Source organism: Coffea eugenioides, chromosome 5 (assembly GCF_003713205.1).
Source record: "Coffea eugenioides isolate CCC68of chromosome 5, Ceug_1.0, whole genome shotgun sequence".
NCBI classification, from domain to species: Eukaryota; Viridiplantae; Streptophyta; class Magnoliopsida; order Gentianales; family Rubiaceae; genus Coffea; species Coffea eugenioides.
The window spans coordinates 47,893,822-47,913,801 of record NC_040039.1 but is presented as its reverse complement, the minus strand read 5'-3'; the positions used below and the strand labels follow the sequence as shown (position 1 = coordinate 47,913,801).

Below are 19,980 nucleotides of genomic sequence, written 5' to 3'. Positions count from 1 at the left end.
GCCAGTTTCGCGGAAATTCCCATCAAATTGGAGAGGTAAATACTCACCTCAACATCCCTACTTTCTCCCGAAGACTGGGAAGAACATTTGAAAATCTAAAAATATATACCTTGGTAATATCTAGTGTACAAGTTGAATTAGTGAATACTACTACATTATTTTGATTGCCAAAATTGTCATCGAATTAAGCAAGCAACACGAAGAATAGGAGGCGCTGCGACGTTAAGAGACAATCTAAGACAAAAATTACCTAAGAGAACAGAATATAATTTGTGTTTACAGGAGAATATAATATATATTCAAAGATCATGACCTGTATTTGAGCAAACGTTGAAGAGAAAATTCAATTCAGACGAAATGAAATCGGTTTTTTTTTTCTTTCTTTCTGTTTTCAATTATTTAAACTACTAGACCTTAATTTGGAAAAGAGTTCAAAGATGACCAGTGTGAGTTACATATCGTGTAAAATTCACTGCTTCGGCTTCCAGAAGAAGTAACTGATCGTGTGCAATACTGCAAAGATGAAGCAAAATAAGCATAATCCAATGATCCAAGTCAATATATAGCAGTGACCATAAACAAATGCATGGGAAGTTACATGAGATGTAACGTTCGTAAAAAGCAGAAGCTCAATGAAAGAACTGATGTAGAGAAAATTCCAGGTAGCTTTCCTTGAAGAAGACTGATGTAGAGTAGAGGGGCATATATCATATCCAGACGTGACTTTGACCTACTATTGGTGTTCCTGCAGGAAGCTCGTAGTGAGATGCATAATTAAATCCAAATCGGGTTTATAGGGTTGGTTAGGTAAGTACTACTACTCATTGATATGATGATCCAAAATTTTGGGAAATTAAAAAAAAAAAAGAAGTAGTTTTGATGCTTGTCTTCAATGTATAACATGAAATAACATCACATTCACACCGTTAAAAAATCAAGCTTAGATATTTGATTTCATTGTAGTCAGGCCATGCAACTTTGAAAAGTCAGACACATTAAATCTCTTTCCGTTGTTATTTTATATAATTTCAGATTTTAAAAATTCGGGAAAGTATTTACAGAAGAAAAATTCTCTTTTTCTCTCTTGAACAATTGAAATTTTTTAAGGAAAAAATTCTGCGTAAAACCAAACTTTTGTCCTTGCAAAAAATTTAAAATATTTCAGGTTACATATTTAAGTATTAGTCGAATTAGAGTTCCCCCCCCCCCCTTTCTCTGTGGATGGAATGATAAATATATCATAAACTAGAGGGATAGGAGGTTAGAATAATGATATAGTTGGAAAAACTAGTTTCAAAACAGCAGCATCTGCAATTTGCTTTCCTTTATTATTTCGCTTTCAAAATAAATATTTCCACATAGTAAACACTTGAACATATCAAAGGCCGAGGAAAATGTTGAGCAGACTCAAGAATGAAGAATCTTGTCTGGTTTAGCCAAGACTATCTCTATCCACCAGCACCCAATTTTCTTGTTACAGTCATGAAGTCTCACTGCTAACTACCATGCACGCATCTTTCTCCATTACAGTCAATCTTTTATAGTAGTATTATTTTGCCGCGGAAACAAAAATTCGTAAGCTCATGTTTATCAACCTAGGATAGGATTCGTTCAGTTGACGAAATGAGATCGATTATTAGTCTTGTCAAAGACAAACTTCCCCATTCTACACTCCAGACTGGTTTCACAACTTCTCATCCCAGTTCATCATCTAGTATTTACAAATGGCTCGGGAGAGAGAGAGAGCTGAGAGATTGGCCAAATTTCACCTTTCTTGTTGCTTTTAGAAGATTATTAATTGAATACTTTGGTAAACCTAAATAATTGAACAAAAGCAAAAAGGAATTTAAGATGCTTGGAGGGTCAGTCCCCAACAAACACTTTGGACCACCAAAATTATTGTTGTTTTGTTCCCTTTTGTTTGCTTCTCTCGCTAGATTTAACGTTAAACTTTAAATTTAGAGGACAGGAACTTCAAAGTCGGGACACAGTAAACTCTTGAGAGACCTCGGACTTTCGACAGTAAGAATTGGTCAAAGTCCGCGTTATGCGGAGAAGTAATCACCTCAACGAATATCCCATTTATGGCCAACCTCAAGAGTTTCTAAAACTACAAGAATAAGTCAGTCAACATAAATACGGCCATTCCCCCCCTCTCCTTTCCATACTCAACAACTCATAACTGTTGTTCAAGTACCTTAGTAAAAACCGAAGGGGGAGACACAAGATTAATGCACTCCACACATTTGTGATCGCGTTCATAATGTGCATGAAGTAGGGCATGAGATTTGATCAGGAAAAGCAAAAATCATAGGCTGAGGGCTCAAGCCCATATACATTACGAGAAAATGAAGAAATAATCACAATCCCATGAATGGGATTAGCCCTTCTTCTGAATATTTTCCATATGTAGGCTATGTCCGAGTCATAGACTTGCCAAAAGAAAGCAAAATGGTATTAAAAAAAAAAGATAAGAAAAGATAAGAAAAGTGTGCAACCCTTTGATATCTGAATGAATCTCGTGTGATTTTCGTATGGAATGAGACTAGGTCAGAAGAATTAGGTGGAAGCTGCTTGAATGAAGCGCAAGAAATAAGTTTTACAGGGACAACTTAAGAGCCAGAAATTCAGTCCAATTTATGTCATGACATTGTGGGGAGAAAGGTTTAAGAAGGCGTTAGTAGGTCAAGTCCGGCAACTCTCATCCCGTTTTAGAAAGGTCAGTAATTAACTATGTGTTGTGTTCATATAATTGTAGAAGGCAGTATCTAATATCGTCATCTCTCTTCCCCTTAAAGTTACTTAATACTTGCCACTTGGGAGTGAAATTGTGTTGTACTTATGACATGGAATATCTACATTATTGGAAGACAATATCTACATTAGCAATACAAGGTACACATGCCATCACTTTTGTACAAACTTCTAGTGATGCATCTAATCATGCAAGCATCTATTTTGTACATTACACATATGCATATGTTACAAAACTATACATGGAAGTAGTTTTAATCACACCAAGTTTCGAGGATTGCTTCCTTGAGTGTGATGCAATGGAGAATCTCTGGAACCTTCAGCATGGCCAACTTTTCTTGAAAATTGGCTTTTTTGATTTCTCCAGCTTATCAGTACCATCAGAATTAGCATCCAAAGTCGCTTATGTGCAGGCGTGGATTCTTCCATTTTGTATTTGGAATGAAAAAAATAGATTGCCAGGGCTGCTGTTGATGTGCCTGCAGTAAACAGAAATAGTACACAGAAGCTGCCGGGGCTTAGGCTAAGAATTTCACTGTCTGATTCAAAGTCCTCAACACATGTCTCAGACGCTGTTAATTTGTCCTCCAAATCTTTCAGTGTACCGGTTTCAAACACCTTTAGAAGCGCCTCATCCATATCTGCAACTAGTGGAGATCCTTTTGGGAATGCCTGAGACAAGAATAATCTCGTTATGACGATAATGTTGGATGCAGATCTCAATTTTGCTAATGTACATGTGAGCATCTCATTGAAAAAAAAAAATAAAGGTGATCTAGTCAGGTTTTCAAGGTTGATGTTTCAACATTCAGATAATTGAGCCCATAACCCACCTAGAATTGTTAGGATTAATTGTTACAGATTTTATTATGTACAGTAGGCATGGATCATAGTCTTCTAGGCTAACAAAAATTGTAGTAGGCAGAGAAGGAATGGGAAAAATAGCAAACATATACTTCAATGAAGCTAAATGGGTAGAGAATTACATATCCATAACCTCCAAATTTGTATGTTGGGCCTGTTGTCATAAAGCTCTTGCAGTATTTGGCAAGGAAAACTTTAGAAGTAGGAACCTCAAGAAATGCTCCAGCAATTCTACCATTCTTGAGACAATCGGCACATTCTTCGAATGATGAAAAATTCTTGATGTTGTTTGGATTGAAGTGTAAGACATTCAACAAGTAATCTTTAACAAAAGTTTTTCTCGAGTACCCAATCACTGCATTGCTATTTCTCAGTGTGCCAATGTTTGCAACCTTTGGTTCAAGCCTGGGCACAGTGTGCATGCTTGTAAGACTTGCTGTATAGCTCTGTGATATGATTAGTGCGACAAACAACCGCACCAATGTTGCTGCCCTTGACAGGTTGCTATGCAATTTTTCACCTGTCCTCAAAGCAAAAAGATATGTATTAACATTTTCTTATGTTCTCTCTTTTCTTTCAATTAGCTAAATTAGATTTTGAATGTTTACCTTGTGGTGAAAATAATGTAGCAAAGGCCAACCAGAGTAGAGTTCCAATCTGATTCAAAGGTGATCCTTTCAATTCTGAGCAGTAATTTCGCTCAATCATCCATATGACAAAACCATTGTAAACATTTATGGATGCTATAAGGAACCACATTGCTTTTGTGAACGGCTTCAGGAACAGCCAACTCCTGTTAGATTGTGATTGAATGGCGACTATCAACACAAGCCCTGATTCAGTGTGAGGATGCGTGAAATCTGCATCTACACATCGCTTGGATATTATTGGTATGTCGTCGCCAACTGCTGCATCAAAGTTCTGCATGAAGCATGTCATGTTCAATTGGATCCAAAGATCAATTATATGAACATTAAATAACTATTAGTTCATTTATGATGTCTGGTCTTCCTATTCACGAAGAACCAATGTAATAGGCTGACTGCCTGTGCCTATAAAGAGCTGAAGATTAGTTATGGATCCGAATCATTAACAGGTCCTTCAATGTTGCCTCTGCAATTTGCTCTAGGAGACTATGAAATGTAGTAGTCCAATTTAAGATAAATTGGTCAAAAAACAAAACATTGAACGAAGTTTAAAAAAAAAAAAATAGACTGACCTTTAATCGAACTTGCTCCACTAGAGCATCGTAGGTGCCGTCAAATGGAAACTGTATGGTAGAAAATATGGCAAATAACTTGCAGTTTCTTTAAATACATCAATAGAAAATCCAGACACAGCATAACTCTTTGTCAATAGATCATATTCCACATCAACGAAGCGCTTGATCAGGGATGCATTAGGCACGCCAATTCTCAATGCATTGGCGACAGTTGCGATGTCCCATCCTCTTGGAGCATTCAGAGATCCTCCAGGCCAAAACAACTTTCCGAAAATTTCCATCGAGACATTGTTTTTGGCATTCTCACCAACTTCCACGGAAAATCCTATTCCATCTGACCAGATTCCAAGCTCTAAATAACTCCTTCCAACAACGTTGATTATTCGAAATGTATTCACAGATGGAGCTAATCTTTGCTCAGAAAACTGAATTTTACCACTTAATCCACTGAAATCTGTGCTGGAAAGCTTGTCAAGAAGATGTTAGTGATTGATTTTGCCTTCTTTCATTGCTAAAGCCAAGGACCAGATGGCATCGTAGGCTTCTAGTGCAGAAATTCCAGGCTCGTGGTTCTTTTCTTCGGGGTACTTCAAGCCAAATTCATATTGAAATCTTCCATAGAAATCCTGATACTTCCGCCCTTTATCATGATAATATCTCTCTACTCCAAGTACACCTTGCATCGATGACATCATGGAGAAGTCCATCGAATGGACAAGGCTTGTTACACTGTCTGTGGTGATCCACACATAACCTTGTTCCATCATCTTCATCCCCTTGGCCATTTGAAATATGCGTTCTGCTAAGGCCAAAGAAGCATGAACTACAAAGACTCTACATTGTTCTGCCTTAAGCTTCGCAAGCTCCCCGCACAACATTGAAGCATTCGGAAAAGATGGAAGGGCTGTAAGAGGACTAATTTGAGCTCCAACTTCCTGCAAGGCGTCATACAGATGAGGTGTTATTCCATTTACAGCAGAATCTGTATCCTCATATATGACATTAACCCGGCGCCATCCCCAGGACTGGACCATAGCAGCCACCGCTTTCATTTGCAAATTTTTGCTGGGAGAAGCTTGAATAAAGAATGGCCAACGTTCGGTGGCCCATGAAGGGCATGGATCAGCAAAAGAAAGAGTAGGGATGCCATATTGATTCCCAAGCTCAGCAACTGAGGATGTTTCCTCCCATGATCTTGATCCCAAAATGACTTGGGCCTTCTTCTTGATAAGATCCCTAGCTACAATACGATGGAAACAAGACATTAGTATCGTACTTAATTAATTGCATGGAGTTGTTCTTTTCTCATCGTTGTAGTTTATATATATTCCGGTTACTTTAATCGTATTATAAGATGCTTTAGCTCAAGCAATCATTCAATGTTCACGACAAACACTTCAACAGTATCCAAGGAAAAGAAAATGCATTTATACCAGAAAGAGTCGCCTGGACAGCTTTCCCTCGAGAGTTCTTTACTAGAAGAGTCACCTTTTGTTTTGTCTGGTTGTAGACATCTTCAACAGCCATGTCCATTGCTACTATCTCTTCTTTACCTATGCGGATACTGTGATCAACAATTGCACCTATTATGCCTTTGGCTTTGACAGCCTGAATATTTTTTGTTTTCTCCTCATGCATACTTCCGCTGGCCATTGAAACTTGTTCAAGATTTGAAAATGTGAGGACTCGCAAATTTCTTATATTTTTCTCAAAAATGCCTTTTTATTTAGAAATTATTCATTTATTATAGCCCTGCTACCCAATCATTCCCCAATAAGTGTAAATGAACCTAGAAAGTAGGGTTTCACTTTTCGTTTTCAGTTGGAGCAAGTTAGGGTTTTCGCAATTTTTCGAAGGATGATTTTTCGGTACGGAGCAAGGATTCAAATTTGGTGATTAAGAGTGACTTTTAGGTGAGAAATAATATGTGATTAGGAGCAATGATAAAAAGTTAGTGATTGGGAAGAAAAAACCCTAGTACGTGATTTAAGGAAAAACGGTGCGAACCGACGTGTACCGCGCACTACCGATTGAACGCACCACTGGATCACCACTTTCTTACCACATGAGCTCATTGATATTTGAGCAAAATATCCCCTCATTTCCAGCTGCCTTTGACCGAAATTTGTGGCCAAAAATGCAAGGGAAAGAGAGAAAAATTTCAGCTCTATTTTATCCGGTTTTATTGCACCATGTTAGAGGCCGAATTAGGTTTGGCATAAAACATGAAAGTTGTAGAGAATGGTATTTTATAGGTTCCAACAAAATTTCAGCTCAATCAGAGCAATGTAGCCTATGAAAAGACCAAAATACCCTCGCTGCTCTAGATTAAATTCCAGTGTTCCGCGTAGACAGTTCAGTCTATTTGGCTGTGTTTATTCACTATAATCCGTTCGGATTTAGCCATTTTCCAAAATATGAAAGTTTTAGTAATCTGTCTTAGCTTTTCAACGCCACCAAGAACACCTTAAACGGACCTTGGTAGACTGAGATATGGCCATTGGAATGTAGTACGGTTAAATAGCCGATTAGTTGGAATTAGGTTATGTGAATTGGGAATTTGATTAGGTTACACTGGAAATTGAACTAAGTGATCTTCACGAACATTGGAGCCCTGTGTCTTAGCTTCTAAAGGGTATAAGTTTCACCTCAATTCGATAAGCGTAGCCTCGGATGTGCCCATTCCGCAAGAACCCGTCAAAACTGTCTTTTGTAAACTTCATTTTCACACTCGATATTAGCTTAATTTTTGTTCTTGTATTGTTTTGAGCCTATGGAATGCCTATTGAAATGAAATTGTGTTATGGATAACCTTGGGTTTGATTGAGTAAAAGAATGAAGCCATAAATGGCTGGAAAATAGGAAAATACAAAGGGCATGCTGCCCAAATTTTTGCTCGAGGACTAAGTTTCTATTTGAACGGGTATACTTACGTTTGGTCTATGAAACCCTAGTTATTTTTGTCCACGGGTCCAAATGTCCTTGTTTCACTTTAAAGTCTTTTTGTACGTTCTACTCAATAATTGTCGAGTTTCTTTGATTGCACCTAATTGTTGTGCTAGATGATCTGTAATATTCTTTCTCGTTTAATTTAGGTTTTCTCGGTGACTGAAAATAATATCCGGAAGGATATTTTACTCGTTGTTTTGCGTACATAGGTGAGTATTCCTTGTTTGTTATATTTCCTTGACTTATTGGCTTGTTATTATGGATTGATAATGTGTTAAGTGCTTTCAATGATTGTTAAAACGAGTTTTCTAGGCGAGTGTGTACTTTATCGCACTCGACCTAAATAAATGTGAAACTTTTTTGATTAAATGATTAAACATTAGTTGCGCATAATGTAAGCCTTTTGGCTGAATTGGGCCCTGCCCTTCGTTACCGATCGATTCGAGTCAGAAGCGGACTCGGTCGGGCGATATGGTGACCCTGGGTGAATTTGGTATACTCGAGTATTACCTTGTAGTCCGGCCACGTCCGGATGGGTGGAGTCCGGCCAACGTCCGGATGGGTGGAGTCCGGTCAATGTCCGGAAGGGGATGAATGAACGAACGAAGGCACGAGGGTTTTACTTCTCAAAAAGGAAATTTTCAAATAATTGAAGGAATAAGGGAAAATGTCAGGGGAACGAACGAACGAATAACTCCATGTGAGCTCGTATCCTTTTAATGAATGTGTTACTATCGCTTTCCATTGTAAAATTTCTTGAATTATTGATACTCCATGTTTAACGTATTGAATTGACTGTCTGACTATGTGTTCGGAACCTCACTGAGTTTTTAGCTCACCCATTTAGTTGTGTTTTCCTTAACAGGGGACGGCGAGCAGGATGAGAGCATAGACTAGCCTAGTCTAGTTCTTTTGTTATTCTTTGTAATGGTTCTCGCCCTAGTGTTTGGCATGGGTTGGACGTATGAAGGATTAAGAACCTTTGTATATTCGATCTTTATACTCCTTTTTGGGATGGCAATGTATATAAGTTCCGCTTTAAATTTGGATCGCTGCCCTATTTATTCTTGTGATTTATTCCGATTTTAATTGAGGACTGTAGTGAACGACTGAGTCCCGGCGAGAGTTGGGCAGGCGATCCACCGAACCCTTTGATTCGCCTTAGGTGAAGGTGGAGCCGTCACAGAAAAGGCCAAGGCGGAAAGGAACAGTAGGAGATAAGGAGATATTTCCATTGGGTGGCTGGTTCTAAGTTCCAACTAAAGCCGCCACTTCCTCCTACATACTTATAGAGCACAGACAATGATTGCTTTTTCAACTTTGAATGAATGGAGGGAAGAAAATTTCCTGGAAATTCTACTGTAGATTTAAGTCTTGTTATTAAATTGCACTAAAATTTTGTCCTCGTACTTAGTCCTTTGAACTTTCAAAACTGTACCTATCAGGTGCCATCTCCACTTATTAAACTACTCCATTAAACTCATGAAAAGTAAGAGCACACGCCATGTGTAGATAACTAAATATATTCATGGTATTGAATGGATTAATAGTTGATTTTCGAGAGTTGTAAGAAACTAGGATTAGTGTCAGTGCCAGTAGGTAGATATGCCAGAATAAGAGGCAGTCCAGGATAGAATATTTACCTCATCGAGAAGAGGCGCAAGGAGAACATATTTGAAGTTATTTGGATGCTAAGAGATTAATATGCATACAGATACAATTTTGTGGCGCAAATGAATTTAGTAACTTTGGTGAAGAAAATCTTTTGAGGAAATACATTACTTAAAACGACTGATTAAAGTTCAAGCTGGAGAGCAGTTCGTAGATGAAGGTGTGATGAGTTATATACATATTTGTACAGTTTCAGTGCTTTTGATGCAGGATTCCTAAACTATCAAGCCACAATCAAAGTGAGTGGCATTGATAAGTGAAACAAGGGCCAATAACGTGGAATTTCATAGCAATCCCAAATCAATGAAACTTCTCCTGATCTCCAGAAATTTCCACAAAAAATCCAGTGCTGCAGGCATAATGCAGCACTCCTGCATCAGCAAGATTGTCAGCAAACCAATCTACGCACTCATGTACGTGAGTATGTTTGTTTTTGAAAGCTTAGCTATGAATTTTTAATGGCACATTTTTGTGATATAGCTAGTTCAGATCAGAGGTACAAATACACAATTCATTCTGGCGTTAGGTAGACTTTGCTACGTAAGTTTTATATTATAGATTCTTGTCATTAATGCCATATATAATATACCAACAGTCTTTGTTGGATCAAGACTTTCCTGCACTGAGTTTCCAAGAAAAACTGTTACATTCAGATGCTTCAACTTTGACACTTGAATCAACGTCCGTAATCTATCAATGTCCTCAGCACTTGAATCCAAGTTCAACTTGTTTACTAGCCAAAGTCTGTCTTGATTGCATGCAGTTGCTTGCTTGACATGTTTATACACAACTTCCTAACTAATTGCCATCACTATTCTTTATTCTTCTGCCACGCAGGAAAATTTGGCAGCACATGTTCTTTAACCGCGCATTCTTTTGGTGGCCCAAATGAACTTTTCGTCTCGACAATGACAATCTCAATCTCGCTATTTTACACAATTCAGTGCTTCGACATCTTCCCATCAATTTCTAAAGTGCTGTCGTTCCATATGGGCTAATAAAATTTGACCATTCACACCTCAAAGCATCGTTCATATATTTTTAAGTGTACACATGGACTTGAATGCATACGTATGCTTAAAATTTAGAGTTGAATTTGGATGCATGCCATACGTATAAAATTTAAAGTTTAACATACGCGAATTTGAGTACATATCACATATGTAAAACTTAAAGTTAATATTCAAATTTAACACGTGTCATGTGTGATATATCCTAGATTACTCTTGTATGCGCTATGGGCGTAAGAAAAATTAATCCTCTTTATTTTAATAGTTGTGTACATTATCAAAATAAGAAACATTAATCAAGATGATTAATCTATTTTATAGGGTAAAGAAAGATGAATCTTTTTTTATAGGGCAGCACTTTGTGGGAAAAGTATATATTTGCGATATAAACAAGGTGATTAAAACAAATTTAGAATTTTTTTCTTTAAAACAAGTTTAAAAAAAATCCAATTGATCAATATTTCAATAGATAACTTAGAGGGGATAAATAGAGTTTTATCCATCAAATATCAATTAATTTTAAAAAAAATTTTAATATAAATAAGAGATTTCGAATTCAAAACTTTGATCTTAAGATTTCTGCAGTCTACGGGTTTACACAACTGGTGGATACTTGATTGTCAGCCCATATTAAAACATTCCAATATCACCCTGATCAGGAAAATCGAAGTCTTCTAATTGTTGCTTGACACGGGAGGCAGTCCTGATTCCTGATTAGGCTTTCGAATGGGTAAGGCTCTGGCCTTGACAAAGCTTGGACTTGGACACTAAAAATTACAAGTTTAGGCCCAATTTTTACCACAAAAGGCTTACGAATCTAAAGGCCTAAACTAAACCCATCTAATATCTGAGCTTTATGAGGTCTGAGAGCCCGGACTAAAAGCTAAAAGGTCACCCAGTGGGAATCTTATCCTTCATATATATATTCCCAAGAGTAAAAAATTTGGGGAGTCTTCAAACTATCACCGTTGTCAATTTCTGGCCTCCGATCTAATTTTTATCTTGGATGAGCCCTTAAATAATAAAAAATACATAATTTAAGCGCTTCCGATCATTTTATATGTGAGTCAAGCCAGAAGCAATTGATATTATTGTCCAACCACATTTGAAGTATCAAGAAAAGAATTAAAAGCACATAATTTTCTCTCTCTCCGCTAATGATTTCATCTACAGGTTTTAAGTAATACTAGTTGAAGTAGCAGGAGCTGGATTTATTATTATTATTATTACTCAAACATCTATAGTTATTTTATCATCCACCAAATCCAGACAATCAACATCAATAGCTTGTTCCTTTTTTTTTTTTTGTTCAAAAGTTTAAAGTGAGCTGCAGAAGGAAGACAACAATTCAACTTGTCTGCTTACAACTTCAATGCTTGCAAAACATGAAGAGATCCAAAAATTCACCGATAGGCCATAGTGCTTCCTGAGTTAGATTGTTAATCAGGAGTAGAAGAAGAGGATAGCATTTCCATGAGCTTCTTGTCCCGTCTTTCCACGGCCACATCCCAAACGTCGTTATCGATGTGCTTCGGCCAGCCATGGGTGGCTTTGTGGATAAAGTCCTGAGCATTCGCCATCACGAAAAGCATGCCAACTAGGATTTCCAATGGTACAAATGCTTCCAATACCACCCATGCCATTTCCGCTACCACCACCACCACCAAGCATGGTTCGAAGTCTCGGCCGAGACCGAGACGATTCGGCCGAGTCATCACCGTCTCGGCTCCTACCGATACGATATCGTGACGAAACGATACCGAAATACTTGACTCGCCGAAAAATCGGCCGAGTCGTCACCACGACGGATTGACTCGGCCGAGTCACACCGAGTTATTCCGAGTCAAGACGAGAAATCATCCGAGTCACACCGCGACGGATTGACTTGGCCGTTTCTTTTGCTATTTTTTTAATTATTTTTATTTAGCATACTTTTTTATATTATTAAGAATTTTTAGAATATTAAATACTTTAAAATTTACGTTTCACTGAGACCGCAACCGATATGCCGAGACCGATGTGGAACGTTCCGGGTCACGACCGCGACCGCAACCGTGACTTTGAACCATGCCACCAAGATGCTTGATTGGCTGGGTTGCTAGTCACTGTGTTGTTCCCCACACCGCTGGTAGAGCTTTTGCTTGCAGAGGTTGGATTCTATCTTTAGGTACAAGGAGATTATTGGTAAACGGTTCAAGGTGAAGATGGTCTAATGCTTTTTTATTAGAAATCTGTCTAATGGATCTAAAAGGGTTCAAGGTGAAGATCTAATGCTTTTTTGTGTTAGAATTCTTGTCTAAAGGATCTAATGCTAATTTTGGTCCAGATGTTTCAATTATGGTTGGACGAAATTGCCCTTTAATTCCAGCTTGACTTCGGTATAAAATGACCGGAAGCACTTAAGTTATGCATTTTTAATTGTTTAGTAGCTCATCGGAAATAAAAATTAGATCGGGGACCAGAACTCGACAACGATGGTAATTTAAGGGCTCCTCAAGTTTTTTACTCTATTCTCAACAAATTGTATGTACTTGAGTGATTAGAACAAGTACGAAAAGAGATTGAAAATTTTGTCAACAGATACAGATCATTACGTAATAATTGCGGTTATTAATCATAGGAATATAACCTATATACTTGATTTTAACTCCTGTATATATTGCATGAGGTAACAATTTAATGAACAACCATGATATTAGTCTAGTTACATCTAAATTTGATAAATCTGATTAACCAATTGATCAATTAATTCTCTTCAATTCTTTTTTTTTTTTGGTACGCGAGAGATCTTGAATCCACCCTACTTACATTACCTCTACTCCCAACCCCACAAAATTGTGTTCTCTGTGATTAAAAAAAAAAATTTTTTGAGTTAAGTGACAGATTCGGTTTTATAGACTTGGCCCTAATAAGGTTCGTGGAGGTGTGTTGACAAAATCTAAGGTGACGGGCGGATAAGTTCATCGGTTTCACGACTCTCCGATTCTAACTTTCGGAAAATGATTTACAGAACGTTGAAAAGTATACTGCTAGTGTTGTATATGGATAGTATTAGGAATCTTCCTAGGAGCAATACAGGTAGAAGTTTCAACTTCAAGAAAAAGGCCTGATCAACACATTAACTTGCAAGAAACAAATTACTTGTAGCCTACATATTCAAAATTTTCTAATACCTGTTTCAACAGGCGGCTATCATATGAGCTTCAAACTCGGATTCTGTGAATAGAAGCTCCTCCTGTCCCAGGTCAACTGACCAAAAGTAGGTAGTATTATAAGAACTTGACAAATTCATTGGCTCATCAAACTTCATTTCTAATCAGCATTCCAAGCTGCCAATTCTTGAAGATCAAAAAAAAAAATTTTTTTTAACAGCTGCCTTGCTTCTTTAGGATCAACGGTACTCGTGATATCGATCGGATTAATGGGAAAAACTGCAAGTCTTGTGGATTTTTTTCTTCTATTGCTATTGACAGCCAACGTTGCAGCTGGTAGAGTATTACTAGGCCACGACAACCATCTTGAATTGGTTTCAGATGGCGTTGATGACTTCCGTGAAAAGGAGTCATCATCCTTTATAGCTTTCAAAGGGATGGATTCTTCAGAAGGATGTAAGCAACTGTATGGTTTCTTACCATGCTCAAACACTCTTTTGGGGCATCTCTTCCTTATCGTAGTGTATGAATACCTGCTGTTTCGGGGAGAATCATTAGTTGCTTCTGGAGGGGAACGAATTTTCAAAATTCTAGGCCCTGGCATTTTTGGTGCAAGTGCATTTCATGTTCTAGGATCTCTTCCAGAAGCTCTCATCCTTCTTGGTAAGCAGACCCTTAATCATCTGAGTTCTCGACCAAAATATTCTAGATGAAAGGAGCTAAGCTAACCCTTTGATTTGTCCTGGTTTCTTTTCACGACTGTTTTTATCAGCATCTGGACTGTTGAACAGCAGAGAAACTGCCCAAGAATATGTCCTAACTGGAGCAGGGCTGCTGGCTGGATCAACAATTTTGCTGCTTACAATAGTTTGGGGAACTTGTGTCATCGTTGCCAGTCAAGAATTCCCCAATGGCAAGAAACGTACTTCTTTCGCAAGTTCCAGTACTAGCAATCGAAGCCAATTCAAGAGATTATTTTCCCGATCAAAGGGTTTATTCCTAATTTCATTTTCCACTTGAATAGCTTCTGAGTGCCTTTAACATCTACCTAAACTAGTGCCATATATTTAGCTTAGCATAAATTGTTGCTGTCGCAGGTTATGGCTTGACAATGGATACAAGGACATCGCACACAGCAAGAATTATGGTTCTCTCAGTGATACCCTTTATTACCATCCAAGTTCCAGTAGTCTTTGGTCTATCTTCTTCGGGGGAACTAGCTTTCATCATTATCTCTCTGCTTATTTCTGTCACATTCTTGCTCGTATACTTCTTCTATCAGGTAATTCATTTGAAGCAGAGATTATTGTTTTTTCCCCATTTAACTATGTACATTTCAAATTCAGCTTTCTCTTATCTATTTAGTGCTTAATTTTTGCTACATTATGATAGCGATTAGTTTTCTTCCACAATGTTGTCAACATTTTCGTGGTGATCTTGACTTGGGAATGCTATGCAGATCTTTCGGCCATGGATCCAAAGAAGACGATTAGAATACATAAAACATGAACATTTGGTGGTTGACATCCTGAACCATGTGCAGAATCATGAAATAGGCGCGGTACTTACCCCTAAAGGGGCACCTAATGTAACAGCGATTAGAAGGTGTGATGTCAAATTCAGATGGAAACTGAAATTTCCATCTATTTTGGTTGAAGAAACATTAAAATACTCGTACTGCTCTGCTGCAGGCTATTTCGAAATACGGATCATGATGGGGACAACTTCATCTCTGTTTCTGAGCTACAAGAATTGCTCAAGGAAATCAAATTTAGGAATGTAGAGTTGGACAAGGATGAAGCAACGGCAGAGATGTTGAGGGATTTTGACATGGACGCTGATGAGAAAATTAGCATTGATGAATTTGTCAGTGGCGTTACAAAATGGCTTGATGACACAAAACAGGCATTGGGTAAACGATATCTCTCCAAAAAGTCACTGAAACACTTGTACCAGGTACCATCTTTTGCTACCTGGTTCAAAATATTTCTCATTGCCTCCATAAAAACAAGTTTTAAGTTCATCAAGAGTCTAGCTAAAGCAGATTAATTTGCTAGATCACAGAGATATTCATGAAGGAGTTTTCACTAACTACTTGATTCATCCTCGTTCATGTTCAATACTTGTACTACATAACAGGTCCTCCAACCTTGGATTCAAAAGAAAAGGGAAGAACGCGAAATAATGAAGCATATAGTATCAGAAATTTTGGAACACGTTCAGAGCTCTGCACTAGGAACCCTTTTGACAGAAGATGGAGAACCAGATATAATTGCTATAAAAAGGTCAATTAGTTTCAGATTATACAATTCATTAAGCATTCATTTCACCCCGACCCTTTTTGCTGCAGGCAGTCACTTCCGTAGGAAATAAGTCTGGAATTATAGGTGCTGATGAAATACTTGTGCATTGTTCCCCTTTGTTTTGTATTCCAGGTTGTTTGACAGCATTGATGAGGACAAGGATAGTCGCATATCATTTTCCGAGTTGAAAACACTGTTGACTGAGATCAAATTTGGTCCTACATCTCTAAGTGTGGATGACGCAGTGGCCAAGATGATGGAAGAACTCGATACAGATGGTGATCGTATGCTTAATGAGGAAGAATTTGTTACAGGATTGTCAAAATGGCTGCAAAAGAATGAAAATGCATCTACCAACTCAAAAGAAAGCGAGGATGAAAATTTTCAAGTATGTGGGGGCTCTGATCTTTGAATTGATTACATTTGCTTTAACGTTGACTAAACTAACATAATGGAAAGTTGGAATCAGCCAAGTTTTAGCAAAGTAAAAGGGGACTTTTTTATCTGCTTCGGTTGTGTATAATTTTGGCTTGGCTGGTAATAAATGGCAAACTGTCTATAAAATTGTGCAGAAATCATGGGAGCAGACGGACCAACTATTGGAGGTGAAGAGCATTAACAAATCTCTACTTGCATGGACCAAGGCCATATTTCTTTTGGTGCTTGGCACAGGCATGCTGGGAATTCTAGCTGAACCCCTCATAGAAAGTGTTCAGAATTTTTCGGAAGCCGCAAATATGCCATCATTTTTCATCTCTTTTATCTTAGTCCCACTGGCTACTAATGCTAGGATAGCAATTTCAGCAATCAGCGAGGCACGCAGAAAGAAACCAAGAACCACTTCTTTGACATTTTCAGAGGTTTGTTAATCCAATTCCGATGCTTGATTAAAGCTAAACTTCACACTAAACACCGGATATAAAGAGCTGACGAGGCTTTGGTCTAAAATTGACATTACGAGGTTTTTAAATACATAATGCAATTAGAACAAATAAAAACAAATGAACATGAATTATGTCGTGCTAATTCCAAGTCCATTATAGTTTTGTCAACGTAGCGAAAAAAAAGAAAGAAAATTATATTCAAGTGATGAGTTATTCACTTATCGAGAGAGATTGACATTTTTAAAGGTTTAATAATTAATGCAGATTTATGGCGGAGTTTTCATGAACAACATGCTGGGCTTTTCTGTCCTGCTTTCTCCGAGGAGGCCTGACATGGATTTTCTCAGCTGAAGTACTGATAGTTCTGATAGTCTCGGCTATCGTGGGCTTGATTGCAAGTTTCAGCTCCATCATCCCGCTCTGGACCTCACTCGTGGCCTATTTCCTGTATCCATTATCTTTGGTCCTGGTTTATCTGCTTCACGCATGATATTTGCCCATCGAACCACACTTGATTTTGGCCCTTGGAGACGGATGAATGTTCATGCGCATCATCAAACTGATTGTACGTGTGATTAACTTTAGATCAGTTAGCTGCGAAGTTACGTGTGAATTATGTTTGAATGCCTTAGTGTATATTGTATAGATAAGAAAGATGATATAACTTAGCCTTTGAAATAATTGATTTTTGTAGAATGTATAAAGATTATCAATTTTATGCAGAATCCGCAATTTAACATGCATTTTATTTATACATAGCAAATTTCTAAGTTTCAGGCAGAGCGTTTTCCATACAATGAGCAATATGAAATGTCAAAGAATAAGTATAAAAAAACTACAAAATCATAAGGACTTCTTAAAGATAAAATCAGTATCCCTTAACGGTAAGTTAGTCACGTGATGAGAGTAATGGTCGATTTTCTGATATTGTCGCAGTAGGATTCTTCTTATAATTATTTTGTATTCAATTTGTTGAAAATAAATTTGATAAAGCAAAGCGCATCAATCCACAATATTCAGTGAATTAACCAATTCGTCCGTGGAATGTGGACCAAGAAGCCGACCGAAATTTGTAATCTGTGACCGCGATAAAGTCTTGAGCTTTACTCCCACTGCCATTGGAGCTAACAGCCTGAAACCTTTGGGCTCTTGACCCACAAAACAACTCACAAAATTTGCTTTTTCGTCAATTCAAAGAGCAGGAGGTGGGAACTAAAAGAGTTGTAAGTGGAAAAATTGGAAGAAAAAAAAATAGCCATCTGTTTTATTTTGGCTTTTCAGCTTTTTAAGATCCTTGCCTTTCGGCATCCTTCTGTCTCTCGTTACTTGTCTTCATCAGTCATCACCACCAAGTAGTCTCTTCCCACCAAAGCAAAATCAGCCAAATGGTCAATGAATGGATTATTAGGAAAAGGACTTGGTACGCTTGTTTTGGTGACCTAATCAACTGATGCGACCTTACACCAACAGACCAACCGATGCGTGTTTTAGAACTTAGGAAATATCGCAAAATCAAAAGCTGGGGTCAGGCTTATTTTCCCCTCCCGGCCCCCGCCCCGGGCGGGGCTTCTCTTTTTATGCTTTTACCAAATTGCTAAATAGTTCCCATGGTGAATATTGTTTTAATTCATTCAAGATCCATAATACTTATGCTAAGAAAGTATTAAATTTCGACGTCCTATATGTTGGACCCAAAAGCTAGAAAATCATAACCTGAAAGTTCATGTAATATTTGGCATGCAGAACAATCTTGACTTTGCGATAAAATTAAAATTTGAAAACTGAAACTTGAAATCTAAATCTATTAAATTATTAAATTGATAAATATTAAATTAGATACATTTGAATGTATATCATATTCAGTGATAAGTGAATAACAGCTTATCACTTATTTTTTAAAGCAAATTTTGTTTAGAAAATTCAACGTCATTTAATTAATTCAAATGTTCAATTTTTTGTTATGAAACACATTTATGAATTCATTAAGTTTAAGTGTTGAATTGAGTTAAATAGTAATTATTGTTTTTGTTGCACAGTATTATATAGTTGACTTTTTTCCGATGACATGAGGAGGATAAGATCGTAAAGAGAGTGTTTCATCTGTTACATTGCATTATTAGTGTTTATTGGATCGATGGACATTTTAAAACTGCCCTCTCAAAAATGTCCAACTGTGGGCCCATTTTTGTAATTTTCATCAAATTTTGAATGGAGTTTGTGACGCAAGTCTTTTTTTCATGCATCCAAAAAGGAAATTTGTAAATAAATAGTTTATTCTCTAGACAGCGATAATGTGTCTCATCGTATTTAAACATTTGGCACTTAAAACCAAACATGATTTTGCCGACAGATAAATGGATCAACCCATACTTGACGCAACTTGATACTGGGCCATGCATCCCAACTAACAACTAACGAAAAGGATAAACTTTACGGCGTCCTGGCGCAAGAATGGGCATCCCATTCCTGGGTGGTGGTCCAACGCTTCAAGGCTCCCATGGGCCCCAAGCCCTGAAGCCGTGTTCATCATCGCTGTTCCTCTCCTCAGCACTACACTTGTACGGCCACGCGACCTCACGGGAAAACTTAAAAGGACGAAGGAAGATTTCATCAATCTATCATTCTATTGAGAAAAGAACAGCCGGCTTCGTCATCATGTTCCACATGGCAAAGGATCAGTCATCCCCAGTTGAACTTTGTTTCTTTTTTTTTGTCAATCCAGTATCCCAGCATTGCCGGACTAATTTTTGTCAACCCAGGAACTTTTGTTTCATTCAATCGGGTTATTTGTACAAATATTTAATGAGTAAATTTTATACAGACTATCAGTCAGTGTATACATTATTACGGATGGTACATGAGTAAATTTTGAATTTTAAATTCAAATTTTGTACATGTATCATATATTTTAATGATAATAATGTATATATCGATAATATATACAAGATTAATTTATATTTAATATTATAAAAATATTACTGTAATTTTGGTATAAAGATAAATTTTATTAAATCATTTAACAAATTTACGATTATCATCTTATATTAAAATTGTACGAATTTACGTCGAAATTATACTAAGAATCACAACAAATGAACTGAATTGAATGAAATCATAATAACAAATGACTACGATTCCTTTGGGGAGTTGTCACAACTCGGCGCGGAAAGG

General features: G+C 37.4%; 2 protein-coding genes across 2 annotated transcripts; one reads left to right on the top strand and one right to left on the bottom strand.

Annotated features, from left to right (window-relative positions):
• Positions 1-176: 176 nt before the first annotated feature.
• LOC113771904 (glutamate receptor 2.7-like) lies at positions 177-6,493 on the bottom strand. Its single transcript, XM_027316452.1, has 9 exons — positions 6,274-6,493; positions 5,340-6,080; positions 4,936-5,294; positions 4,838-4,888; positions 4,227-4,539; positions 3,741-4,138; positions 3,133-3,426; positions 456-513; positions 177-250 (listed from the first exon to the last, which is right to left on the bottom strand). Exons 1-9 carry the CDS (start codon positions 6,491-6,493, stop codon positions 177-179), a joined length of 2,508 nt encoding a protein of 835 aa, XP_027172253.1.
• Positions 6,494-12,537: 6,044 nt separating this feature from the next.
• On the top strand, positions 12,538-17,160 carry LOC113771903 (sodium/calcium exchanger NCL2-like). Its single transcript, XM_027316451.1, has 10 exons — positions 12,538-12,619; positions 13,944-14,285; positions 14,395-14,613; positions 14,720-14,904; positions 15,082-15,227; positions 15,314-15,578; positions 15,762-15,907; positions 16,058-16,313; positions 16,498-16,785; positions 17,074-17,160. Exons 1-10 carry the CDS (start codon positions 12,538-12,540, stop codon positions 17,158-17,160), a joined length of 2,016 nt encoding a protein of 671 aa, XP_027172252.1.
• Positions 17,161-19,980: the final 2,820 nt, after the last annotated feature.

Coding starts and splice junctions, on each gene's coding strand:
- LOC113771904 (XM_027316452.1), bottom strand. CDS start 6,493: ATGGCCAGCGGAAGTATGCATGAGGAGAAAACAAAAAATATTCAGGCT. Junction 3,427..3,740: donor AATTTGGAGGTTATGGATAT/GTAATTCTCTAC, acceptor TTCTTGTCTCAG/GCATTCCCAAAAGGATCTCC. Junction 514..3,132: donor TTTGGATGCTAATTCTGATG/GTACTGATAAGC, acceptor TCATCTTTGCAG/TATTGCACACGATCAGTTAC.
- LOC113771903 (XM_027316451.1), top strand. CDS start 12,538: ATGCCACCAAGATGCTTGATTGGCTGGGTTGCTAGTCACTGTGTTGTT. Junction 12,620..13,943: donor TAGAGCTTTTGCTTGCAGAG/GTTGGATTCTAT, acceptor TGCTATTGACAG/CCAACGTTGCAGCTGGTAGA. Junction 15,908..16,057: donor GATATAATTGCTATAAAAAG/GTCAATTAGTTT, acceptor TTTGTATTCCAG/GTTGTTTGACAGCATTGATG.